The 13,113-nt window shown below is 42.3% G+C and overlaps 1 protein-coding gene across 2 annotated transcripts in view; it reads right to left on the bottom strand.

Moving 5' to 3' along the window:
- Positions 1–2,825: 2,825 nt before the first annotated feature.
- Positions 2,826–13,113, bottom strand: part of LOC103374160 (RAS guanyl-releasing protein 2) — a 44,633-nt gene continuing 34,345 nt past the window's right edge. For both annotated transcript variants that reach the window (XM_008304197.1, XM_008304199.1), the window contains exons 14-17: positions 10,595–10,631; positions 7,741–7,899; positions 6,780–6,842; positions 2,826–4,447 (exon numbers count right to left, since the gene is read on the bottom strand). In XM_008304197.1, coding sequence (XP_008302419.1) covers positions 6,784–6,842; positions 7,741–7,899; positions 10,595–10,631 — 255 coding nt within the window. In that variant the 3' untranslated portion in view covers positions 2,826–4,447; positions 6,780–6,783. The remainder of the gene's footprint in view (positions 4,448–6,779; positions 6,843–7,740; positions 7,900–10,594; positions 10,632–13,113) is intronic.

Below are 13,113 nucleotides of genomic sequence, written 5' to 3'. Positions count from 1 at the left end.
CGCGGCCGTCTAACGGAGCGCCTTTCGACTTTGTGCGAGACTGTTTGCCTAGCTGCTTCTTAAATGTCGACAAAGCCAGATAAGCAGAGCTCTGGAGGCACTTTCACTGGAGCCTATTTGACTTGTTTTACTGTACTTGCCGTCAATTTTGTTTATGCTGCTCGAATTGAGCAAGAGGTGTCTGTGGATGTAGATTTTAATGCGAAATAACAAATGTATTTCTTTTTCTTGGCAAAGTCAAGAAAAACCCGCATACCGTGAAGGCGAAAACATATGAAACACAACTCAGTGTCTATCTGCTGAAATTGGAATTGGAGGGTCGTTTCCACAGCTTGTTTGTGTGTGGGCGAAAGAGAGACTGGATAACTGTCAGCTTATGAAAAACTAGTATGAAGCAACATTTCATTTGATTTACAGTATGTATCTTCTTGTGCATATGCCCGGGTTTGATTTTTATGGGAACTAACATATAAACGACAGAGAAATGTAGTGCTGTTATCTAGCATTGTGATGCTGCATTGTGATTCACCATAAACCCTGACAGTGGCTCTGTTTTTGCCACATCACTGGCAGCCTTCCCACCTCCCCGGTCGGAGTCCTTCCTCGCCACGCGGACCCCAGTCAGTGGCTCAACATTGCCACCAAGTGGTGCGCGGCGGCCATGACCTGGTATTGGCATGGGGTTAACAGCTCCAGATGCTTGCAGTCAGTGCACCACACGGGGATGGCATTGCAGATGCAGGTGTCGTGGTGGGTTCAAAAAGATGAGCGGACGTCAAAACGACGCAGGGCTTGGCCGCGTTCCCAGTTTTTGATGAGCAGACATGAAATCAATAATGTGTTCATTAGTCTTACATGAGCAAAACTAAGAGTGATCTGCTCCTCAAAAAAAAAATCGATAGCGCATGTAGTTACTCATTGTGCCAAATCCTCCCCACCATCCACGGTAACCTTTTATGTGTATCTATAGCTGCTAAAAGGAATACCTGCCAATAGCTGTAGAATAAATATCATATTTTATAGCCTCTCAACATGCAGTGCATCTCTTTTCTAATTGAATACAGAACTGTACCATCTGTTGAGAGGGCAAATGACATCTTAGCTCGAACACGTTGCAACTATCAGGCCTCCCGAATCTTTCCTTTCCTAGCAATCAAGGTCACAGTGTGCGATTGCTAACAATGTGTGAGGTTATTTCCCTTCTGCCTTCATTACTATGCAATTAGCCGCGGTGCTATTCAATTTCCCTCATTTCAGACTTTGCAGATCAATATCACTCAGGCTGCTGGCTAAATGGCTGTGCTGCTAGGAGGGCTTTTCTACAGCTGAATGGGAGGTATCAATCACCGAGCTAAAAGAGATGTTCGATGCTGCAGCGGGTGATGACCACACACACTTTAAAGGAGCAATTGTACGGGCTTTGGGAGGAACAGTGGTGGAGAAATATGGGGAACGCATGTGTGTGTGTGATATTTCAAAGATCGCCTTGGATTGCCAGGCTTACATCATAGTTCCACCATCATCAAGGTCGTTTGTTGGCTTGTGTGGAGTCTGCATGCTGTCCTTTTGTGTCTCCTTTCCTGAAGGGATTTCTTTCGGTGCAGCTCAAAGAAGACACAAAAGACAGCCAGTGACGGACCCTTTTGCTGATGGAGCAAGCAGCTGCAGGCATTACAGTTGCATAATCATAAGCGCCTGCATGCCTGTGACCGGGGGGGTCGATAGGCCAAGTTCCAACCACCTCTGCAGTTCATCAGCTTACCATTAGTCAACATAGTCACACATGAGAGCATTTAGCAGTATCATAGCGCTGCATGAGATATGAGCCGACTCAAAGGCCGGCTCTAGCTAGATCAATGTCCTCCCATTGAACAGAGCATACAGAGAGGGGGCCGGGCAATCAGAGACCCAGACTGACTTCATCTCTGAGAGTAATTAGATGTGGCATCGACTCCAAGGCTCATTCAGGGCTGGTTATTAATGTCTATAATAGACAGGCAGAGGGCAGTGGATCATGGTCACATGAAGGATGGCAGAAGTTGTGGAATGTGGAGTAAGTGGAGCGGATGCAGTTCAAATATTTTTCATTTTCTCTGTTGTGTTGCTGCGAAACAATCTGAGAAAAGGCTGAGTTTGGGAAAAAAAAAAAAAAGAAGAAGAAGTTGCATCAATATTTTAATGTGCTACAGGCTATACACGCGGTATTAAAATGGGCTGTTTTGTATTAAATGTAGGAAAATGTTCCGCTATTAAGCAGCGCTGCGGCTAGTGTCAACTAAATCATCCCACACCTCGCTTCTATTAAACATCTTTGTCTTATGTTTTATTCAGCTCGGCTATTGGATTTTGAATTGTGCTTTTAATGCAGGGACACGTTCAGACAGAAGAACAATTACATTAACTTTCCCCCTTTTTAGGAACCAAGAAAAATAGCTTTGATTTGGACCTGACAGCTGTATTTTTTTAGGGGAGGGTTAACTTTAAAATTTGAAAAGCTGCTCCCAGAAGAGTTTTTTCTCCAACCCAGAGAAAGTAATTCTTCTTCTATGTTAATTTCAAATTAAAACATGAAAATCTGCAAGGTAGCACATGAATCACCAAAATTGCCAGCTTTCACATGAAATTATCAGTATTAATGGTGCTGATATACAATCTGAAGTAAAACAGACAATATTTTCAGATCAAAGCAGCTGCTCAAACGGAAAGTATCCTCCGCTCGAGTGCAAATGGAGGAATATCAACGTTAATACACTTTTGATTCATGAGGACCAAAATGAAAAGATGACTGAATTCTTTTTTTAGAAATCAAGACGAAGCTTTGTGGGTTTTTTTTTTCAGTTTCACTCTTATTAGTCACGTAATTTTTTAATCAGACCACATTATAGAAAGATGCCTGCTGCATTTAATACTGAGGAATCATCTGGGAACAAGAAATAGCATGACATCATTCTGCATAACAACAAACATCCTGCGTCAGGCGAGGCGTGAAACAGAAGGACCAGCATCCATTTATGTATTTATACAGGAAAAATAAATACCAGCAGTGGGAGGAGTCTCATTCAATGACAAACCAGCAGTTAGCAATATGGCACAGCAAGTCTGAATTCATCTCTCAACAGGCACAAAAAAACAGGAACATTTCCTCTGTCTGGAATTCCAAGACATGTTTCCTAAATAAATGATAATTTGGCGTGCTACATAAAAAATAAAAAAAAAAGCAACAGAGATGTCTGGCCAGAGAATACAGCCGTGAAGGACGAAGCATGCAGGATAAAGGCAGCAAAAAACACATCTTACATTAAAATAGATTCAAAGGGAAATGTTTTTATAAGCTGCTGTCAAATGAAAAGCCTCATTACTCCGGTTTTGGTGTGATTCTTTTGATTATTCTATTCGAGATGACAGTCTCAAAAACTTCAGAGCTCATTCAGGAACTAACAGAGGAATCAGTGGGAAGCGAGCCAGTTTCCCGCTCTCGCGCTGTCAACATATTTATTAGGAAGGATGAGTTCTTCATCTGACAGCAGCGTTTCACTGTTTCTGCTACATTCACAGTACTGCAAGAGGATAGGTCATCTATCAGTGCACTGGTACAAGACAGTACTGCATACTGAAAACAACACCACAGCAATAACTATAGGACAGTTACTGATATTCAGGTAAACATGACAAAAAATACGAGTCCATCCTAATTATAGCTGTCTACACGGTTATTTCAGCTGTTTCTTTTGTTGGCAAAATGGCCGTTTTTGTCATCACACTTCAGACGGGCACCACAAATCAACAATATTTTATCTGACATCAAAATTGGTCCCATTGTTGGTCCACTGAAATGTATTTCAAGACAATATGATAAACAAAACAAGAAAGAAAGAGGAAAAAAAAAAAAGCTTCTCAGATAAAGGAGATCGTAGCTTAGTCTGGGTGGCAGCTTTACATTCTTGGCAATAACAGCACCTCTTTTATGTTTCAAAAGAAAAGACAGCCTGCAGCAAAGTGTGCTCAAATTATCAACTTCAGTGACTTTAACATTCCACCAAGAAAATACAATTTTGTGGATTTAGTTGTTTTATATATATATAGTAAGATTTTACACTAACACTCTTTGCTGACACAGACTGCAAAAGATTTTACACGGAATCCATACAAAGACGTTTCCATTCACATCGGTCGCCACATTCATGTGAGTTGGGTCGGAGGGGGAGTGCGGTTGCGGTATGTGTCCACTGTGTGGCAGCATGTAGGTTTTCCTGGCTTGTGTTCAGTGCAATTTCTCCTCAGAGCTGAGGGGTTGTAAAAACTGACACACTGTAACACATTCTCTGTCTGGCTCCTGACAGTCGCTGATTTGGCCTCTTGCACACCAACCGTAGGAGGGATTCTAAAAATTGAGAGCTGAAGACTGTCACTGGCCTGTTCATCAAAACCGCTCTTCAGTTCGAGGCTCCTGCAAGGATTGTGATATACACTTATATTCAGCATTAAAAGGTGTTGCTAAAGGCTGTAGGAAAATACTACACGAAAACACATCAGCACTGTGTTAACAGCGTATACAGGTAGTGTCCCTGGACAAAGCAGGCGAGGATTTGAAACCACCATGGGCCCCCAAAAGCCCGGCATTCCCTATTTGTCCATTGGGTTGATGTATTCTAAAGGTAATCTGGCATCAGAATATGAACCGTCTGAACCCCAAAACTCACCAGCAGGTTTGAAAAGCATGCTATTTTTATTTTTAATGCCAAAATTACACAATTTATCAGAGCCAGAACCTGTAAAAACAGGCAGAATCCTGGGAACTAGTCTTGACACTGTTCTGTCAAAAAAAAAAAAAAATTTAAGCCTGAAACTATACCATTTCATCAAAATAACTCACCCTACATGTCTTGTTTAAAAGTTAAAACAGAGATAAGGCATCTATACTTACCAAATTCTATAAAAAACAAAAAAAATCTTCCTTGCAAAAAATGATAAGCCATTAGTAAATCATTTGCAACCAGCAGTTAACTGACAAAAATTCAAGATTTTTTTGGGTGAACTGTGCTTAAATGTCAGGATATTGGAAATAAATTGAAAATGTAAGTAGTAAAATATATATAGTATGCTTTGACAGTTTGTTTAACACATGTGGGCTCCTGGAAAAATGTTGCACATGCTACATAATCAAAGAAATTCAATTTTTGCTTTTGTTTTTATGATTTCTGGTATCATAGCTGTGACGTACTACACAGAGGACATTTTAAAATTCTCTCTCCTTCTAGCCATGGTTGTGCTGTTTCCATAAAGGTGCAGGACTTTATACTGCAGTGAAAAATGAGCCCACAGTGAGGAGAAATGCTACAGGACCCAAAAACGCCTAGAAACTGATTGGAGTACAGAGGGTTAGTTACTTTTTTTTTTTTTTTAAGTGCCTTAATGTTGCAAATATTATCTTATAAAGCAAGGCTGGTGACAAATTATAGTTTTAAGACCTTCATTATTCCAGTATTTGTATCATCAATGCATAATACTGTAAATATGCAACAAACAAACTGATCACTTTTGCCCCAGAGCCCACTTGTAGGATGTGGTTCTTATTTAAATTGGTCATTTGCCTACTTGTCAAAACAGTGGTTTCCAAACCCTGGACATCAAATCCATCTCAGGAAGAAGAAACGTGCCTCTAATAGAAGATTAGGGGTTTAATTTTTCCTGTTATCTACTGTTGCTTTTTTTCTTGTAAAACACAAATTAGTTTCACATCTGTGGGCTTGTGAGAAATGTTCCAATCAAACAATCTGGAAACGGAAACCTGCTCTTTGATTGAACTGCTCACAACTCATATTCAAATTCAAACTGTGATTTGAGGTTTTTTAGTTGGCATTGATGTTTTTCAAAGGGCCGCGAGCCAAAAAAAAAGGTTGTTAGATGACAACACCTCAAGGTATTTTTATTTTTTATTTATTTATTAGTGTGGTTACACTTATTAAACTACACGTACTGATCTCTTTATGAGGAGAATCCAATTTTAAAGAAGAAATATTTTTGATATGTTTGAAGGTAAAACCTGCTCATAAATACCTCTGAAGCTCATTATTTATATGCCAGGGTTAAGCGTAAAAGACTATTTCCTGGATATGTGCAGCAAGTGCCACTGGTTGCATTATGTCCAGGATACAGTGGACAGACATGAAATAGTCTCCATAAAATCAAATGTGTTTACATTTTTACACTCTAGATAAAACAATGATTTTAACGACTGAGCTTTTGAAGTTGTGCTGAGCAGATTTTGTTCATATTTAATGGACAGAAATAGAAGTGACACCAGACCTCTAATCTAACTCTCAGCAAGAAAGCAAATAAATGGATTCCCCACATTGTGAAACTATTTATTTAACGCTCATCTGATAAATGCAAAAAGACCTACTTACTGCTTCACTACAAACTACTTGTTCCTAACACAATGCTTACTCCGTGATGAATAATAAAAGGGAGCCGAGTTGATTTTACACATCAAAGTCTGTTTACAGTGGAGTAGTACTGCAAATGTGATAAAAGCTGTTTAGAGACATTTTTTGGGGCTCCAGAGAGTCTGATCGGGCTCCTCAAGTGATGCATCTCGAGGCAATGAACTCCGCCTGAACTTCCTGACACCGCGAATTCTAAAATAGGGTGTTATTAGCTCAAGTGAAAATCAATTAGGAACGCCGCAGATCAGTGAAAACAGTCAGTGAAGCTCACAGATGGAATGCGGGGAAAAAAGCAAAGGGGTGACTTTTCTTCACAGCGAACGTTTCTCTCACCTGGTTATAGGTGGACATCAAATACTCCTTCCTCCACTGACTCTATGTCCTCTTCAGCGATTACTGATGAAAACAGCAAGAGGAAAGTGATGAGGAGCAGGTTGGACAATCAAATCAAAATGCAAAACACTGCCTAAAGCTGAGAAATGTGTGGCCTGTGGACTCTTTGTCATTCCAATCCATCTGCCTGGCAGCATTGTGAAGCCCCCTGATCAAGCAGGTTCGCGCCAACACAAAACAGAAGCAGGCAGGGCACCACTTTTTGCTAATGTCTGATAAAAACACTGCCACAATGAGTCAGTAGCCTCACGGTGGTGGGCCAATTACATTTCCATTGCAAATTACACTCTTTTGTTTGAGAATATCTTCCAAATGTCAGCGCTCGATACGCTCGGAGGAGGACAAAAGCATCCGTCAAAAAGTGGAGGTGTTGCAGCGGTGGCAACGAACTAAAAAAAATCCCCCCAAAGCTATGATTTTAGCTGTAATTTTATGAGAGGGGATGTCTGCATTAGTGATTCGGAAAAGAAAATTCTGTTTTATCAGTCGGGCAGCCAAACTGTACTGCGTGTATTCAGACGTCAGGAAAGCTGATGCTGCATTTATGTCCTGTGGAAAAATGGAAACTTCACAGGTGGGAGTTGTTAAAGGAAGGATGAGATGCTTGACTTTGGAAAAATAGCCTCTCTATTTTTTTTTATTAAGACTCATGTGTGTGAAGCTACAGCCAGCAGGGACCTACATAAACTAGAAACAAGGGAGAACAGGTGGATTGGCTCTGTCCAAAGGCTGCTACAGTTTAGCTTTTGCATGGATTATACAAAAGATTTAGGTTCTGGAACTTGTTTTTTGTGCTTTTGCATACATCAGGCATGCTGTTTCTGCAGTAGCTTCAATGTCACATCAACAGACAAGATATGAGAGTGGCCTTGATCGTCTCGTCTATGTGTGTGCATCTCACCAGTGTTCTGCAGGCTGGGCGGGGTGTTGGCAGGCGGAGGGAAGCTGTAGGATCGGGCCTGGAGGGCCGGCGGTGTCTCGTGGCTGATGCTCTTGGTCCTCTTCCGGCACTCGACGGCCAGGCGGCTCCGGCAGGCCTTGTGGCAGTTCACCCCACAGGCTGGGTCGTTCATGTGGGGGCAGAAAGAGGGCGGCAAGGAGAGGTTTCGGGAGAGGAGAGGAGGACGACGGCGTCGGAGGGCAGGGAGGGAGAACCGCCGAGACAGGAGGCGAGACAGGGAGAGAGGAGGAGAGAGAGGGTCAGACAGGGGGACGGGCGTAGACTGAAACATCGGGGCGAACGGGAGCGCTAGTGGCGACAGAAATGTGCTTCGACACGTCATGCAGACACACGAGCACTGGCACACGCACACGGTGAGGCCGAGCGTGCCCGACAACAGTTCTGGCAACTGGGGGGAGTCTAAGAGGAGAGGAGTGGTGGGTCATCCAGCAAGGCAGCAAGAAAACATGTGAGTCACCGGACCGGTGTCACTACACCCCAAAATTCCTCATTGACACCACTTTTATCAACATTAAAATTAAAACATTCCGTGTCATTACCACCTCTTCACTGTGTAATAGGCTGGTTAAAAGGACAAAATTATTTTTCTCCTTCATTCAGGAACTCTTGCCCCATTTAGTGGTCAAAGTACTTAGCTTCATTCATGATGAACTGCCTATCTAATGGTGAGATTGAGGCAATTAAAAAACCTTTTTTTAACTGCTCTGAGGCCATATAACGCCGCCACAAATGGAGTAAGCCCCAGAATGTCTCCAATAATGAGGGATTTACAAGTAATAGAACTGTTCAACATTATGTGTCTCTCCAATAAATATAAGGCGTCGCTCCCTTTTCCTCATCCTTATGCTAAGCTAAACAGCTTTGTGCTTAATGGACAGATATGAGAGTGGTGTCATCTAACTCTTTGCAAAAAAAAAAAAAAGAAAAAAGTGCACTTCCTGTAATAGAAATGGAAATCATGACTTGTTGCTGTGATGGTGTTGTTGTATCGACGTGAAAAGTTGGGATAGGGGTTTTACGGCAGCACCGCATCCATTCAGACACTCAGAGGCCTCTTATATAAGTCTAAATGTCTGACGTCTACTGCCCCAAAGCACACATCCAACTGCCCACACACACACACATTCGGAGCGCTCACACTCCGCTCGTGGACTGCAGTAGGTGATTCATTTCAATTATGTGCCTGCCGCTCTGTCTACCTCTCTGAGTATGGGCTAACACTGGTAATGGGGATGAATGGCTATGGGGCTCTCTCATTGACTTCCTCTGGTCTCATTAATGGAACAAGCCTGAACACTCGAAAACTCCCGGGCGGACTTGCGAACTGCACTCCGTCAAGAGTGGAGAAGACACGGGAGAGCGAGTGGGGTTCAGGGGAGGTGTGTGAGTTGGTTTTATGTGCAGTGCAAAGAAATGCTCAAAAACAGCAATCATGTGGTCACGTTCGCCTTTTAACAGCTGACCGACCTTCCGAGCGTTGTGTGACATTTTTTTTTACAAGACTTTAAAAACACCCAAATTATTGCACTGGCTCCGAGCAGAACATGTCTGTGCTAATTAACAAATTAGCGAGTGTCTTCTTTCTTCTCCTATACGCGAGGTGCAGGGTGCAGTGAAGGCTACACAGACCTCAAAGACCCCAAGGAGCATTAATTACCCGTAGTTGCTATGCGACTCCAATGTTTGATGGTAACTTGCAAGCTATTTAATAAGCACCAGTTAGTCAACCTGAAAGCTTGAATGGGCGAGGAAGCTGTTAATGCTGAAACCAACAACGGACAAGAGAGATTTGGTAATTGAATTGCTTGTTTTTCCAACAGGAGAATGAGGAGAACATGAATACATTACATCCTCTGACTCACACACGTGCTGTCATGTCCCTCAAGCCGGTGTTAACACAATGATTCACTTCTCACAAAGAATACAAACAAAACAAACGGTGAAAGAAAAAGCTGCAGGGGCACACACTGACTGACATTTTGTTGCTATAAACTCCGACGGAAACTAATTTATCGAACACTGAAAAAGCCCCCTAAAAAAAAAATGCTGCCTGTAAAATATCTGCCCACTCCAACTTCTCCCATTTAGAAGACCAAGCTGTAATCAATCACTTCTTGAAAGCCTCCAGCAGATGGAAACTTGCATGATTTGCATTTCACTTCTGGCATCACTTCCAACGGTTTTACTTGACATCTGGTTGGAAGCATATGTAGTATAAGTTATTTAGAGAGTGTAACATTTGCAGATTATCACTACTTACTTTACAGCATCAGCACAGACCACTAGCAGCACATCCACAGAGGGGAAAGGAGCACGCTGAGTGTGCATTTATAAAAGCTAATGACCAGGAGTACCAGGGGTTGGGAGGTGTTGGAGGTTTGCTGACTTGTGTGTATGTACGTTTGTGAAATGAAGCCGCTTCTTCTTCAAACACCGGCCCACTCGGAGACCTGAAAGGGCAAATAATTGTCTATTGTATGTGGAGCTGATGGGGCTGATCCAGCTTTGCATGTGGACAGAGTAAAATAGTGCGATGTATTTGCCATGACTTCTGCGCCGATGACATTTACTTAGCACTCCAAAATATGTGGATATTTGTCTGCAGACGGGCTGTGTCTGTGTGTGTGTGTGTGTGTGTGTGTGTGTGTGTGTCTGTGTGTGTGTGTGTGTGATGGGCGAGAATCGAAGGCATCAAAAAGATTCGCTAATGCTTTGAAGGCAGCATCCTCGCATGTGGAACAAGTACATCTGTGCAGCAGACGCGGAACAGAATCTCAATGAATTAGTCTCTTACCTTTACACTTGTAGCCTTGTTTGTAGAAGCCCCATATCTATGAAAAGAAAGAGAGGCGAAAGGGCAGAGGAGTCGGGTGTTAATTAGGACGGGTTTTCATTTCCGTGAAGACAAGAGGTGTGTACAGGCCATCAGCAATCTCAGAAGGTCGTGGGTGAAGTTATGTTTAATGAGCAATGTAGTGTTTCTTCTTTTTAGCATGGTTATTAAAAATGGAAACTTTCATTTAAGTCACAGCATTCTGTTTGTGGTAGCTATTCTCAAATAACTTGGTTCATAATTTATCCTTAGTATCAGAAAACAAACTTTTTTTTACACTAATGACCATCAATATTCTACCTCTTTAAAGTCTGCATGTTATTTCAAAGTAACCAAACTATAACACCGCTGGCATCATCACATTTAGTCAATTACAATATGCAACAGAAGTGAATACATCCCTGTGCAATATCACCTAAATGTCAATTCAAAACTGCCACAGCTTCTAAGTTTAGATGTAGCATATTAATAATACAGGCCCTCTAGTAGGAAGTTAGTGCAACAAAAGTGAGTATTTCTTTCAATAGTTCATGTGTTCACCTTTATTTTTGATAAAATCAATCCTCCTCAGCACGGAGGACACCCAAATTTCAAGAGAGTTGCCATTCTTTAGAGACTGCTCCTTTCAAATGCCCTGTTGAAGAGGTTTTGTTGTTCTGCTTTTCTCTTTAAAATACCCTGAAGGTGTTCTATTGGATTCAAACCAGGGGACACACTTGGCCAGGTCACAGTTTTCGCTTTATTCTTCTTTAGAAACTCCTGAGCGATTTTGGCTGTGTGGTTTGGATCGTTATCGTGCTGGAAAAAAGTCACAGAAACTCTGCTTTCTGCTGATAACCCCTATGCCAAGTCTGAAGCACTGGCCCGTCTGGTTTTTTTAAAGGTAGATTGTGCAACTAGTGCACTGTCCGTCTCGTCACTTTTGGAGGATGACCGCTGCGGATCTGATTAGTGGTACTGTGGCTCGTTCTATGCCTTCTTAAAAACTGTGTTTTGACGGATTTTCAGCTGTTCGCCAACCTCCCTGTGTCCTTTTCAAGCTTTATGAAACCTAAGAAACAGGTTTTTTAATTTATGTGGCAATTCTTAAAGTGGCTGTGGAGGTAGACACGGGACATAGGTGTAAAGTTTATTCGGTTGTGGTGTTCACGGGTCATTTTATAAGCATGTTTGTACAATTAGAAGAGAAATCAGAAAAGTGGAAAGTCTAACTTGTGTCACTGTAATGTAAAATCTGATTTGCGGCCTGTTATTCGAAACATTTCACTTTCTTCATTTTATTAAGTTGAGATGCTGCAAATATCATAAGGTGATGCAACTTTGAATCATTTGACAGTGAAATTATTTTGCTTGTATCCTGCCTCTCACTGTGTTTTTATGACTATGATGGTTTTACTTTAACTCTTACCAACATGCCATAAACTGTTTGATGGATTTCCTGCCACCCGGGAGCACATACCTGCTCATAACTGTAACACCAAACAATTCAGAGACTGTTGCATTACGTTTCAATTAAATTTTATGTCTCCAACATGTGTTGAGCTGGGAATTCAAATGAATGGAAACCAATTACTTCCAGGGAGGCAAGGAATTAATCTAAAACCTTATGCACTGGAAAATGGTTAGTCATAAAAAGAAAGGTCTACACAATCAGTGATTTATGGGCTAAAACATGTTAAAACATCCTGATGTCCCCCATTGATGCTGAGTGAAGACTGAAGAAACGCGAGTGAAGAAAAACGCAACAGAGAGAGAGAGAGAGACACACATGGAGGGAAAGAAAGAGGTAGAGAGAGGAGGTTGGCAGGACAGAGGGGGCGGAGGGGGACCGAGATCAAGCGGGACGCAGGGAGCGCACAGGCACCGGGGGGAACAATGACATGAAAGAGCTGAGCTGGAGATCACACACTGCACTGGCACATCTGAGGAGGCACAAAATATCCTGACCTCTTCACACACACACACACGACCGCAAACACACACTCACCTGTGGATGCACGTTTACGCACACGGGGAAAGTCACACACACACACACGCAGCCAGAGGCTCCACAACAAAGAGAAGTCGGTTATGAGCAGAACATCTAAACACAACTGTCATCACAGCTCTGCCTACACTAACTGACCTTTACTGCCTCTGTAGACTGTAGAACACAATGCACAACAAACAAGAGGTAGAGACGCACTCGACTCGTTACTTCGCTTAGCCGAGGCTTTAATGAAAACTGCTACTTTTACCACCAGCAGTCACACATTTAATATGAAACGAGCACTCTGTGAGATATTTATGTGTCTATTTCGGGAATCCTTCACTGACGGCTCGCTTTTGAATCGGCATGTTGTGTGTGAATGAGCAGGAGCCGAACTCTGCCCTGTTGTATGGTAATTCATTTAAACTGACAGCTATGTATTTAAGCAAAGGGGCTGCAGGGTGGTTCGGTGGTTAGCATTGTTGCCTCGCAGCAAGAAGGTCGCCGGTTC

This window comes from Stegastes partitus, unplaced genomic scaffold (assembly GCF_000690725.1).
Source record: "Stegastes partitus isolate 25-593 unplaced genomic scaffold, Stegastes_partitus-1.0.2 Scaffold2161, whole genome shotgun sequence".
Classification (NCBI taxonomy): domain Eukaryota; kingdom Metazoa; phylum Chordata; class Actinopteri; family Pomacentridae; genus Stegastes; species Stegastes partitus.
This window is presented reverse-complemented; position numbering and strand designations above follow the sequence as displayed.